This window comes from Glycine soja, chromosome 1 (genome assembly GCF_004193775.1).
Source record: "Glycine soja cultivar W05 chromosome 1, ASM419377v2, whole genome shotgun sequence".
Lineage (NCBI taxonomy): Eukaryota > Viridiplantae > Streptophyta > Magnoliopsida > Fabales > Fabaceae > Glycine > Glycine soja.
The window spans coordinates 365,370-378,867 of NC_041002.1; the positions used below are offsets into that span (position 1 = coordinate 365,370).

Consider the following 13,498-nt stretch of genomic DNA (forward strand, 5'->3'; position numbering starts at 1 on the left):
CCTCAAAACAAGTTGCAGCACCAAGCACATTACCTTCATGGTCTGGAGCTACCATTCCCATGCCAGTACGTAAAAATTTGTCGCTTGACTGAGGCATCAATGTTGATTTTAATCCTGCACCCATCGGGTCTTCTCCACCTGGTGGGATGATTGGGAGCAACAGCAATTTCCCTTTCCAGCTTTTGATAATATGCCTTTAATTTGCAATGACTTGCTCAAAAGTCATGAGTTTATTTTTATGCAGGAGGTTGTTTCGGCTAAACATATTGTTAGTTATTTTTTATTTTTTAACTTTAATTTTTTCTATTTATTTGAAATATGTAAAGAGGCACAGAGTATTTTCTATCCCTAGTATATATAAATTATATATATTCTTCCCATATTTCCTGACCAAATTAATTAAGCTCGATCCCTACCATTCACATGTTGGACACATGCATGGATAATTCGATATATTTAGGCAACCACCAACAATATAATTAACAAACAAGCTCCGTTAATTGATATCATGATGGACAGTGGATTCAAACTTCAAAAGCTTTAAATCTTATTCTATTTATAAGTTTATATATGTATCCATCATATTCAATTAGATATTTTTAGGTAACTTGTCTCTTGCATGCATGTTTGGAAATTTTCTAGGACATACAATAAAAGATGAGAATTCCCGAATAATTGGTAGAGTGTCCACATCGGATATGGTAGAAAGAATTACTTACAGGTTTCTTCTTATAGTCCCATCAGATATGGTAGAAAGAATTACTTACAGGTTTCTTATAGTCCTACAAAATAATAGCAGACACTATCTATATATTAAAGTAATTTATTTTTGGCAAAAGTAGTCTTAACAAAAATGGTTATCGCCTCATTAAGTGCACGTCTTGATTTCCTTGATTTTTAATAATTAATTTTTTTAAAGTTTTCTAATGAAATGTTGACAATAAGTTATTTTTATAAATAACATAAATTTGAAGCGCGCACTAAATTATAGTATACAATATTTATCTTGTGATATAACCCTTTTTTTAAATAAAAAAACAAAAACAAAAACACTAAATACACATTGTAGATTTAGAAAGAGGAAAATTAGAAAAGGCATAAACTGAAATTATGAATACCAGCCTATAATTTTTTAATGAAAAATTAAAGACATTATCCCTCATTGCTACTTATATATACATCACTCTTTAGCATGTGTTTGTTTATTCGTTCAAGACATTTACCTATAAGGAACAATTCTTTTCTCACGTTTTCTCTCATTAGAATGTAAAACTGATGATAAATGGTTGATTCAAATTATGGCTGCTGTTCACATTTAGCGTTTAATTTTGTCTCAATCAAACATGATTGTATCCTAAAGAAGATATTTTTAAAGAAATTGTTTGTTTATCTCATATAAAACTTGGTTTCTAATATGAGAATTGATGTAAATTCCACGTGATACTTAGATTAGAGATTTTCATAAAATCAAGTAGAATTTTATTTTCTTGAATTAATTAAAATAGAATTAAAAAAATGTTCATACTAGAGGAGTAAGAGAAAGAGAACGCAACACCCAAAAGCTCAATGATTCTTTTAACAATTCTCAAACTTTGTCTAATCATGAATTGAGATGGGTCATTCAATTCAACTCTACTTATACAAGACATCCTTTGACAATCTTTACACACCTCTTCTTAGCATTGGTTCCCGTTGGCCATTCGTCTATGTGTGTATAATCTTGTTGGCTCTATATCATGTATTAAGGTGTTGTTGTACGTCTTTAACATATGAGAAACACAACACGGTATGTAACTTGATCTTGACACCAGATTGTAGTGGTTTCAAGGGATACATATTTGATAATACTATATTTGTCTCAAACCTCTTAAATGTCATGTATTGACATTGTGAATTTTTGACATAAATAATATAAAAAATATTATTTATTCAAATGATACAAGTCAATTATTATTTATATGCATGATACATATTATTGTTCATGAGTAAGAAATCGGTTTCTTCCAAATTTATTTTTCATCTTTTTTTTTTCAATTTTATATTATGAAATTGATTTCGCAGTGGAACCAATTTCATTGTCATGTTATTTATTATTTAGTGTCAGTCAAGCTTACATTAAATACATATTTATCTAGAGAATGTTTAATATCAAAGTAGTATCATGCATAAAAGAGTTTAGAGTTAAATAAATCGACGTAAAATACTTATATTAGATTATAAAAAAATACTTATTTTATTTAAAAATGCTTTTAAAAACATAAGTACTTTTTTCATTCATATGTATTTTGTTATTAAAAAATATATTTTTTAAAAAACTAGGTTAGAATGTTTTTTTGTTTATTTATTTATTTGAGTTATTTTATTTTATTTTTTAAAATAGTTTTCTAAATTTTTGTTACCCTTTGTTTTTAAAAAAATTATGTGTTTGTTTTTTTTTTCTTAAATTGTTTTTTATTTTTTTGTTACAACTTCTTTTAAAAAATCGAGTGTTTTTTGTTTTAATTTTTTAGTTTACTAATTTATATATATGAATTTAAAAGAATATAACTTATGTACACTTATGTAAAAACTTAAATATAAAATACATGTTTAAATTGATTAATTGACCAAGTTAAACTTTTAAATAGATTAAATCAGAAAATAAATTTTATAACCGAATATATACCAAACTCAATCGTTATATTTTTTTAACCTACTTATTAACATATTTTGTTTTTTACATTTATTTTTTTCATATCATAAATCTTATAAAAAGTTATATTTTTTATAAAAAAAATTTCACACTCTCTAGATGTTTGATAATAACATTGTGAATGTTCATCAAATATTTATACATATCAAATATTGTGAATCTCTCAGGAGAGAGTAACATTGAATAAAATTTTAAAAGTCAATTTTTAAATAAAAAATTTAAGTTAATGACAAAATTAATTTTATTTTATTTTCAAAATTTAGTTTAATAAAAATATTTAGCTTATTAAAAATAAGTGGAAAAATACAAATGATAATAAAAAAGTGCAAGTAACAAACAATCAAAAAAGATTAAAAATATAGAAACAAATTCAATTGAAGTAAAATATTTAAATTTAAATTAATATAACAAAATTTTACAAATACAAATAATATAACATACGTTTGTTGTTGGCTTGAGCCTGCAGGTAAAAGCAAGTTTTCTTTGTATAACTTGCAATGTGGATAAGTAGAGATAGGACGACCCACACAATACCTTAAGTTTCTATTCTTCACAACTTGTCGATACTAAATAAAAAATAACACGTGAGAAATGAGTTTGGGGAAATTGATTTATGACCTATGAACGATCATTTGTATCATAAATATAAATAATGGTTTGTTTGTGTGATTTGGGTAAATAATATTTTTTTAAAATTATTTATGTGAAAAAATTCTTGACATTTTTACTGCCTTTACTTTTCTTTACAATATTATAATATAATGAAACATTTTTTAAAACAATATAAGACTTCAACAACGTATTGATCTTGAAAATTTGTATAATTGGCTTGCAATGCATTAAAGTTTGTAATAACAAGTGCTAGGAAAGCATAGATTAAAATAATGACAACAATACAGTCACGAGACACTAGAAAACAAACCACCAACCCTCCACTCTTTCTCTCTGAGCTGTGTCTGTCATGTGTTGAAAACTTTGTTCTGAATCCAACACCACTCACTCACTCACTCCTTGTCTCATCCTATAAATCAGAGCCTGTAAGCAAAACCAAGTTTCACAAACTTAAGATTCATCTCCTTGTCCTACAAAACATGGTTCCAACCCCCCAACTCAAGTATGTTCTTCTCCTCTTTTATTGTACTTTTGCCTTTAACTTGTTATCCACTCCTGCCTGTGCCCTCAACATAGGAGCTGAAACCACTGGAGTCGCTGTCTCTGTGGTAACTTCTTGCTTAATTAAATTATCCAATTCCAAACACATGAAAACTTTTAAGTAACATATATATAGAATTAGTACTTTTCATATTTCTGCAGAGCAAAGAGTGCAGTAGACAATGCGAGTCAAGTTTCTGCTCAGGTACATGTCTAATTCTACTATTATTTTTGAAGATTTAGCTGACTGGATTAAGGTTTAATTTGTTTACCATGGCATGGGGGCTAATGACAGTTCCTCCATTATTGAGATATGGCAAGTACTGTGGACTTTTGTATAGTGGATGCCCTGGGGAAAGACCTTGTGATGGCCTTGACGCTTGTTGTATGAAGCATGATCAATGTGTGTCAGCCAAAAACAGTGAGTTCTATATATCTTATCTTACAATATAAAAAAAAAATTTGGATGAGAAATTGATTAGTGGGTGGCGTGGATCGGAATTGAATTCTTTTGGTAACAGGTCCCAGATCTTCAATTCGTTTCTTTTTTTGTACTGTGTTTGTCTTTATTTTGATAGGATGATTGTCATTTATTTTGTATAAGTCTTCCTATAAAACACACAACTCAAGTTTTCACTAATTTAGATTTAATGATAATAGACCATTGAAACAAATACTGGATCAGTCAGTGCACTTTGCTGTTGCAAGCACGTGGCTTAGAAAATCGTTAGGTTGGAGTGGTTGAAAATTGAGAAACACAGGGATTTAGGTAGTAAGGTAGTGTTTAGTCTAGTTTCTTTTTTAGCTTCTCTTTTTCTAAAAGGAGAGAGTGGGTTAAACACAATTTTAAATGTCCACACCATTTTTGGGTGGATTGAGTAGCAAAGAAGAGACAGATAAGAAGAAAGAAAACAAGTAAAGGGAGTAATAGAAAAGGTATATATATAGAGAGAGAGAGGGGGGGGGGGGGGGGGGAATGTGGTGAAAATGAATGTATGTTAAGTATTTTCCATTTTAAAATAGCTTTTTCCAATCAAGTAAAATCCCAAAAAGTAGAGTTTTTATAGAAATTAATTAGAAACGCTTCACTCATAAGAAAAAAACTCAAACGCTACATTAGAAGAAAAGGAAAATATGCAAAACTTTTTACAAACCAATGTTCTAAAGCAGTTTAGTGCATGGAATCCTTTTTAAAGTCTTAAACTAAAACGAAATAAAGAGGGTAGTTGGCTGCTAGGGATTCCTTCACTAAATTACTTGACCAGTATGCTAATGTGTCCAGTATATGCCATGAAGTTTATGTTAGAAATAGTAATAATTAGAAAATAAAGGGTTGTGAGTTATTGTTAGAAGATGAAGTGTTGAGTTAATATGCACTAATGAACATTATTCTTGTGTAACTACGAAGGGTGATTGATATGATGTCCATTTAGTGTAATAATTGAAAAGTCATGTACTCCCACGTTGATTGTGTGCCAAATGCAATAGAATCTCGACCCTTCATCTAATTACTTCATTTTTGGATGAGTAATTCTGACCTTGGTAAGTTTGTAACGGAGATTCCTTAGCCAACTTAATTGCATCCCTTCTCCTTCACTCAAAGAATATGCATTTAAGAGGACATGTTTGTGATAATAACTACTTTGTACTCACAAAAAAGTTTATTGAAGTACTATTTTGGCGAATACTTAAATATGGTAGACTTCTTAAGTTATTGAACAATAAAATCGAATTTTGCGTTTTGAATAAGGTTATAGAATTATATGGGTGGATCTAAACAGAGCTTAATAGAATCAAGTGCCTGCGCACAATTGGGTAATATGTTGAAGTTAAGGTTGAATCGTTTGGATATTACCTGAGTTCGATCGGAAATAATTTTTGGTCAGACTTTATTTACATCTCGATCAAACTCCAAATTAAACAGAATCTCTTTTCCCTGATGAATCGGAGGGTTAAGAAACAAAAAAGAGCTGGATAGGGGTACTTATGGTAACCATGTTAACTATTGATTAATGGTGGTGTTATGCAGATGACTACCTAAGCCAAGAGTGCAGTCAAACATTCATAAACTGTATGAATAACTTTAAGAACTCGAGGGCTCCTACATTCAAAGGAAACACGTGCGATGCGGATGATGTTATTGAAGTTATACATGTTGTGATGGAAGCTGCTTTACTGGCTGGAAGAGTTCTCCACAAGCCATAGAGAGTAATGTTGTCTGCCACTCAAGTCTCAAGAAAGAAAATGATTCTTCTTCCTATTGTTTTGAGTAATTCTCTTACCAAATTAATCAAACTCCAATGCTTTATTTATTCACATCAATGCACTCTTTTACCACACTCTTATTATTACATCATGTCTCACGCTTGATTATTAAAAAAGAAGACTAATCTAAAACAAGCATAAGGCATAAACCATTTATAAAGAGTCTTCAAAACAATATTGAAAAGAGTGTTTTGGTACCATTCCTCTCTATTCATTGATTTCTATTCAAAGTAAATTCTGTCATTCTTTTGATCTCCTACCTGCTACTTACACATTTTCTCTGTTTCTTCCGTTTTCCACGTGATGGAATTAGTTTGGCTTTTATAAGATTCCCTTTTCAGTTCTGAATGGTAATTATTTTTATCTGTATAAACTTTCAACAAATAAAAGCAAGCATGGATAAGCCAACTCCATATTAAAAAGTAAATTTGAATATGAATATGAACATTCAAAATTCTGTTCTTCTAATCAATACAGATATAACTTCTTTTTCTAACAATTTGTTTGGTGCTTTTTGAAATATAAATATATTTTAACCAGACTCAGCCAACTCAAATTTCATGTTGGTTCAATTCGGATTTCCCTAAAAATTAAAATTAAAATTCACCCAAATCATATTGTTTTAATTTAAATGATTATGTACAAATAACAAAATTTATTTTCCACATTTATTTTTGGAGACAACTATATTCAAGACACAAATAAAGAAAAAAAAATCACATTTTAAAAAACTAGTCCTTTTTACTAGAACTCAATCCCAGTTCAGAAAAAGTATCTCTGAGTAACATTTTTATACTTTTATCAAATATCAAGAACTCCATCTTTTGATTTGTCTTGTGTCAAGATTACTTTAAAACTCAAGGGAGCATTTGTTTCACAGATTATTAATTTATTCTTAGAAATATGGAATTGAAAAAATTTATTCTTATGAGGTTATAAAATATAATTATTGTCGGATGAGAAAAAATATTTCAAAGATTAAAGAAATAATCCATGAAACAAACTGTCCAAAACATAAAATAAGTATTTTTTTGACGAAATAAGTATACCTAGTCATACATTTTCTAACAAATCAAATGCACTCAAAAGACATTGATTTGGGAGACATAATTACTACTGCGGTACAGCGCGTCTCGAACAATCGAATGACAGAGAATTTATTAAAATGCAACAAATTTCCCACATTTCTTATGAGCATCACCAAAGACAAGATGACGATGAAGAGGCAAGGAAGCCATAAATTTTGAAACATGAAATCCACAATAAAGTTTTCATGCTCCTCATTAGCAAATGGCACGTACAAATCAATATTTAGGGTGCTTCCCACGTTCCTAGTACCACCACGTATACTTATACGACTTTTTTGAATTAACAATCGTTCAACAAGCTTTGCCATTTTCTAACAGAGCCAAGACTTGCACGTTGCACATATGGCTCACATAGAAAATAAAAATGCTCGTGAAAAAAAAACCATATTCCAAAATGCACTTTCATATTAGGAACATGAAATCCACCATCAATTGAGCAAAAATACTTTCCCTCATATGCGGAATAAGGATGTACAGGAGTAACAGAAATTCTGGTCTGATGATAAATGCCTTTTCACATCAGAAGCAGCTACCTAGCTAATATATCTATATCTGCCTTGGTAAAGATTGCAAGTCAAATGCTAAGTAGCCGATTGGTTGAGATACTAAGTTTTATAAAAATATCGCAAAAACAGAACTTGCGAAATGAACTACTAACTCAATACAAAAAATCTAATAAAGTAATATTAAACTTGTAAAGATTTAAGAACACAAGGACAAAACAGAAAATGGGATTACCTTATTTAATCTATTATCCCACCAGTTATCTGGATTTTGCACCAAATCATTCCAGGACTCACCTCCACCTAAACAAGTTGAGACATGTGTACTTTAAAACAAAATATGATGCAGAAATGGAAGTAGGAGCATAAGGAATCTCATGTTGCACAGGCAAAACAAACATGACAAATTGAGTAAACATAAAAATGGGAGAGCATCTCCCAAAATATGAATTTTTGAATTAGATATGAACCCAATCTGACTGAGAATCTGTTTGCACCAACTCTATCATGCATCTCAAATAAGACCATCTATGATGCACATGAAGGTCTTTTTATGATCTAAGAAAAGTTATTTATACAGACAGACCTTTTTTGGATATAGAATCTGGAACATCAAATTGAAGTCCTTTCAGTTTAGGTAAAACCCATTCATTATCCTTGCTAAGCCAGAGAGAATGTCCATCCTTGGGTTTGAAATCAGGGTGCCTTGGTTTTACCTGTGTAAAAGGATCCCCAGATAAATTAGTCAAAAAAGAGAAAGATAGGCATAAAAGTGATAAGTCATCATGAGTCACTACCAATCCATTGCGTTTGCTTTCACGGAAATCACGCCAATGCATGGGATTATCTACAAGGTCTCTCCAGGGACTCGATGAAGAAGAATCCCGGTTTCTCTTTGCACTGGCTAGGAAAAATAAAAAACACAAATTGCTTGCAATTTTTGGAATGTTGAAACAGCCCAAATACTTCAAGAGTCAAGAGACATATTGAAATTAATATAATTAACGAGTGTACTTACGTATTGAGTGTTTTGGTTCTGGTTCAGGTTCAGGTTTCAAATTAATTGATATGCTGTTGTTGGGTTGGGGATATCCTTGAACAAAGTTGAGGGTTTGTACCATAACCTATTAATGAATTAATATTTTCTTAGTCCGCAAAAGTTAAACAGTATGTTAAGAATATTGGTTAAGAAACTTAAAAGTAAAAATATTTTTATTAAGAGGTGAAAAATTTTGTACAATAACTTGGCTTGAAAAATTCTGCAGTTCCTGTTCTTCCAAATGTAATCTATGGACTATGGCAACAACAAAACTCAGAGACGCTACGTCCATTAAACTTCAGCTTGGACAGTAAGTTAGACATCAACCAGGGGCCAAATTCTTGATGAAAAAAGCCTGCACGAACAGCATCTGGGATTAAAACATTCCAGACCTCCTTAGCCGCATAACATTTGGATGGATCATATAATTATATGGATAGATAACTATATGGATCATAATTAATTCAGCATAATTTTTTTTAATACTCTCTAAGCGCCTCTCTCATTATTTTGTAATCCTTCGTAGTAACAGTCAAATGAGGATCAGATAATCCAAATAATTGTAGCACTCACAAATTAAAATGCTAATAATGCATCCAAAGGATCAAAGAGGTACGCTAATGTATCGTTTTTATCCAAAGGACACCAACGAAATCTCAAATCGACTTGATCAAGCTATGTTGTGACAAAACAATAAAAAAATAATAAACCTCTTAATGTATATGTTGAATGTTGAATATTTACGGGTTTGTGAATATAAATAGATATATAGATAGATATTAATTTTTAAAATAATTAAATATTTAAATTTAATTTAATTATATTTTTTAATATATATTAAGTATATAAACATTAAACTTTATTTTATATAATAAAAATTTATGATTGGATGATACTCCCGGTGAACATTAAATTCTTAAATGTATTTACTTTTTTGAACAAGTAAGAAGGCAGAAGATGGAGGTTAGGAAGAAGATATAATTGAATGTTCAGAGCAAGCTGTTCCCCCACTGGGTGGTGTATTATTGAATGTGTGAATGAAATAGTAACATGATGGCAAAAGAATCATCATCAACATCAACATCAACATCAACCCCTCTCCTCTCCAGCACTAACCCTTCTTCCACCACTTTCACTTCCCGCATTCTCCTCTTGGTCGCCTCCATGTTCCTCCTCGCAGCCTTCGTTCTCGCCCTCTACTTCTCCTCCCCAACGTCGTCGTCGCCGTCGCCGCCACGCGCCAAGCTCCCCCACCCGGTGGTGATCCTCATTTCCTCCGACGGCTTCCGATTCGGGTACCAGTTCAAGACCCCCGCTCCCAACATCCAGCGTCTGATAAAAAACGGCACCGAGGCCGAGACCGGACTCATCCCTGTCTTTCCCACCCTCACCTTCCCCAACCACTACTCCATCGTCACCGGGCTCTACCCTCCCCACCACGGCATCGTCAACAACGTCTTCTTCGACCCCCTCACCGGCGAGAAGTTCACCATGCAATCCCACCAACCCAAGTGGTGGCTCGCCCAGCCCCTCTGGGAGACCGTCCTCCTCCACAACCTCTCCGCCGCCACCTACTTCTGGCCCGGCTCCGAGGTACCCAAAGGCCCCTGGACTTGCCCTAAAGCCTTTTGCCAGCCCTACAACGAATCCGTCCCCTTTCAGGACAGAGTAGACACTGTTCTCAGCTATTTCGATTTACCCTCTCATCAAGTTCCTTCCTTTATTACGCTCTATTTTGAAGACCCTGATCATCAGGGTCACCAGGTTGGCCCTGATGATTCTCAAATCACTCAAGCCGTTGCGGAAATTGATGCCATTGTGGGGAGACTCATTCAGGGTTTGGAACAAAGAGGTGTTTTTCAGGATGTTCACCTTATCATGGTCGGTGACCATGGCATGGTTGGTACCTGCGATAAAAAGCTTGTCTTTTTGGATGATTTGGCTCCTTGGATCCAGATTCCACGAGATTGGGTCCAGTATTTGACTCCAATACTCTCGATTCGTCCTCCTCCTTCAGTTGATCCGGCACACGTTGTTGCTAAGATGAATGAAGGGTTGAATTCGGGGAAAGTTGAGAATGGGGCCAAATTGAGGGTTTATTTAAAGGAAGATTTGCCGAGGAGGCTTCACTATTCGGCAAGTGATCGGATTCCGCCCATAATTGGTTTGGCTGATGAGGGTTTTAAGGTTGAGCAGAACCGAACGGGGGAGAAGGAGTGTGGCGGTGCACATGGTTATGACAACGCGTTTTTCTCCATGAGGACTATATTTATTGGACATGGTCCTAGGTTTGCTAGAGGGAAGAAGATACCCTCCTTTGAGAATGTTGAGATTTATAATTTGGTTACTTCCATTCTTGACATTAAGGGTGCGCCTAATAATGGCTCTACCTCATTTCCGGATTCTGTTCTCCTGCCTGTTGCATGAATAAAAGGGACAAAATTTAGTTGTCTAGGGATTTTTGGTGTATTTTTTTTTTCATATAATTAGAATGGGAGTTTTATTTTAGTAATCCATGATTACCTTTTTAATGCAAAAAACTTTTATTACACGGATTATTGAGATGAAACTCCATTTCTGATTGAAAAATAGCACTAAAAGTACCTATGGAACTTTGTCCCAACTCCTAAATAAAACTGTTTGATGGCCAAGCAAGCTGGATGAGACGGTTGTAGAAGGAATAGGTGTATAATGTATTCGTATTGTTTCCTTGGCTTAAAATAATTTTAGTTTGAATTGCTGTAGTTTTTCATATCCTTACTGCATAATTTCACTGACACATTGCTTCTGTTTTGCATATGCACTTTAATATTCAATTTCAGTAAGATCCTTTTAGTTCGCATATGTTTCATGTTTTCACCTTCTGTTATTGGGCATGCCTCGTAGGAATAGCATTAAAGCACGCAAACAGCACAAGTATATTATTATTACTACTATATTAGGTTCTACGAATGAGTGTTGACTGGGATCCACGTGCTATATTATGTTGAGTTCTAGTACAAGATTAACACCATCCTCTCCTACTCTCTAACTACTCTTTTGCTGGCAGAGTTTGCCACATGGTTCTGCCGTTCTGTGTTTTTTTAGCAATGATGACTTGTGTGTTTCAAATAGCTACTCGTTGTTGTCTACTTGTCTCTCAAATACCAAAAGCAAGGCTACTCGGGCATTCTTGTTGGGTACTGCCATGTAGATGGAGCGTCTCTCACAATATGTGATTCTTCCATATATAGATTCCCTTGTTAGCTTTGGCATTTCACTGAGTTGTCCCTCTTCTGGCATACCACTAATATACTCCTAGTTCAGTTTTGATAATAACATGTCATTACGTCTTGGATGTTAGTACTTCTCATTATGTCACTTATAGACTCTTTTAGTTTAGATTGAAAATACCTCTAGTTCTACTTCTGGCGTATCACTTATATACTCACTCTATAACTGGAGGGTGTTTGGTTCAATAGTAGTACCTAAGGTTTTAAAAAATAAATAGTCCACAATACCTTTTAATCTCCACACTGCCTAATGGAAAAGTTGGGTTTCCATGTTAAGTACTTTTACGTAAATACCATTTCCTGAAATAATATTTGCCCAGTATTGCAGTATTCTTTCAATATCTTTTATCTATAAATAGCATTCTTTCACTTCTCTTATGATGACAATAGGGAATCCTCAATCCTTCATTTCCATAGTACAATTGGTAAGTCATTTCTCTCCATCCTAGATATGGGATTCCAACATTTATCATTTGGTTCATTTGTAATACCTAAAAGGAACTTCAGAGTTTTAAGTAAAGTACTCGGAAGAGTGTCATACAGTATATTAAGGAGAATTTAGTTCATGTAAAAATAATAATAAAATATCTATAAATAATATATTAATGAAATATTTTAATAATGTAATAAAATAAAATAATAAATTATAAATTTCACAATACTTAAATAATTAAGTCTAGTAATGTATCACTACCAGATAATAACTTGTAGATATTATAATAGTGATAAATTATTCTCTTCGAGAGTTTGATATTATTAGAGAATACATGATGTTATTAGAGGTGATAATTTTTTTATTCGGAAACAACACACTAAATAAAGACACGTTGTACACTAAACAGATGGAAAATAATCCAAAATGACTTATGTTTTGATTTAATTTTTTTAATTTGCTGACTCGTTAACTCGATGATAAATTTGAGAATCTATGAGTTTACTTAGCGTTGATCAAGTCTATTAAAAATAGAATTTACATACGAGTCAACTCACAAATGGTAAGTAAACTCATAAATTTATAAAAATTAACGAATTAATTCAAGAGTTTGATAATCACGTCCAATACTACTCTAGCAATTGCTAACTCATTGCTGCTGCTACTTGAAGCTATTGCTAGAAACAATTGGTATAAACCTAAATGTTATCCTTGTTTTCGGGGATATCATTATTGTAAAATAGTACACCCTATATTAATATTGATGTACACAATCAATTTTACACAACATAAGTACACATTTTATTATAAAATTTGTAATTCAAATTAACTTGAAAATAAATTTGAATCGCAATTATAGATTAAAATTAATTTATTAAAATCGTGTTTAAAAAGGTCACTTTCTGATATGTTTAGATAAGTAGTGAAATTTGGTATAAAAAAAAAAAGAGAGAGAGATAAGTAGTGAAATAAGAAGTAAAGAAACATGAGGAAAATAAATAGAAAAGAAGAAAAATAAAAGGTGGAGAATGTTTTCTACTTATTTAGTTGAATA

At 32.3% G+C, this 13,498-nt stretch overlaps 3 protein-coding genes across 3 annotated transcripts; 2 read left to right on the forward strand and 1 right to left on the reverse strand.

Moving 5' to 3' along the window:
* Positions 1-3,638: 3,638 nt before the first annotated feature.
* LOC114407210 (phospholipase A2-alpha-like) lies at positions 3,639-6,195 on the forward strand. The gene is made up of 4 exons (XM_028370238.1): positions 3,639-3,912; positions 4,007-4,049; positions 4,140-4,265; positions 5,874-6,195. Exons 1-4 carry the CDS (start codon positions 3,784-3,786, stop codon positions 6,047-6,049), a joined length of 474 nt encoding a protein of 157 aa, XP_028226039.1. The 5' UTR covers positions 3,639-3,783; the 3' UTR covers positions 6,050-6,195.
* Positions 6,196-7,659: 1,464 nt separating this feature from the next.
* On the reverse strand, positions 7,660-8,598 carry LOC114407229 (protein OSB2, chloroplastic-like). The gene is made up of 3 exons (XM_028370262.1): positions 8,498-8,598; positions 8,287-8,416; positions 7,660-8,003 (listed from the first exon to the last, which is right to left on the reverse strand). The coding sequence occupies exons 1-3, from the start codon at positions 8,537-8,539 to the stop codon at positions 7,900-7,902; spliced, it is 276 nt and encodes a 91-aa protein (XP_028226063.1). The 5' UTR covers positions 8,540-8,598; the 3' UTR covers positions 7,660-7,899.
* A 1,075-nt stretch (positions 8,599-9,673) lies between these two features.
* On the forward strand, positions 9,674-11,536 carry LOC114407204 (ectonucleotide pyrophosphatase/phosphodiesterase family member 3-like). Its single transcript, XM_028370228.1, has one exon. It carries the CDS (start codon positions 9,790-9,792, stop codon positions 11,164-11,166), a length of 1,377 nt encoding a protein of 458 aa, XP_028226029.1. The 5' UTR covers positions 9,674-9,789; the 3' UTR covers positions 11,167-11,536.
* Positions 11,537-13,498: the final 1,962 nt, after the last annotated feature.

Bases quoted from the DNA above. Each gene is read 5' to 3' on its own strand.
- LOC114407210 (XM_028370238.1), top strand. From the start codon at position 3,784: ATGGTTCCAACCCCCCAACTCAAGTATGTTCTTCTCCTCTTTTATTGT. The intron at 3,913-4,006 runs GTAACTTCTTGC...ATATTTCTGCAG, and splicing joins CTGGAGTCGCTGTCTCTGTG to AGCAAAGAGTGCAGTAGACA. The intron at 4,266-5,873 runs GTGAGTTCTATA...GGTGTTATGCAG, and splicing joins ATGTGTGTCAGCCAAAAACA to ATGACTACCTAAGCCAAGAG.
- LOC114407229 (XM_028370262.1), bottom strand. From the start codon at position 8,539: ATGCATTGGCGTGATTTCCGTGAAAGCAAACGCAATGGATTG. The intron at 8,417-8,497 runs GTAGTGACTCAT...CCTTTTACACAG, and splicing joins AAAGCAAACGCAATGGATTG to GTAAAACCAAGGCACCCTGA. The intron at 8,004-8,286 runs GTCTGTCTGTAT...CAACTTGTTTAG, and splicing joins AGATTCTATATCCAAAAAAG to GTGGAGGTGAGTCCTGGAAT.
- LOC114407204 (XM_028370228.1), top strand. From the start codon at position 9,790: ATGATGGCAAAAGAATCATCATCAACATCAACATCAACATCAACCCCT.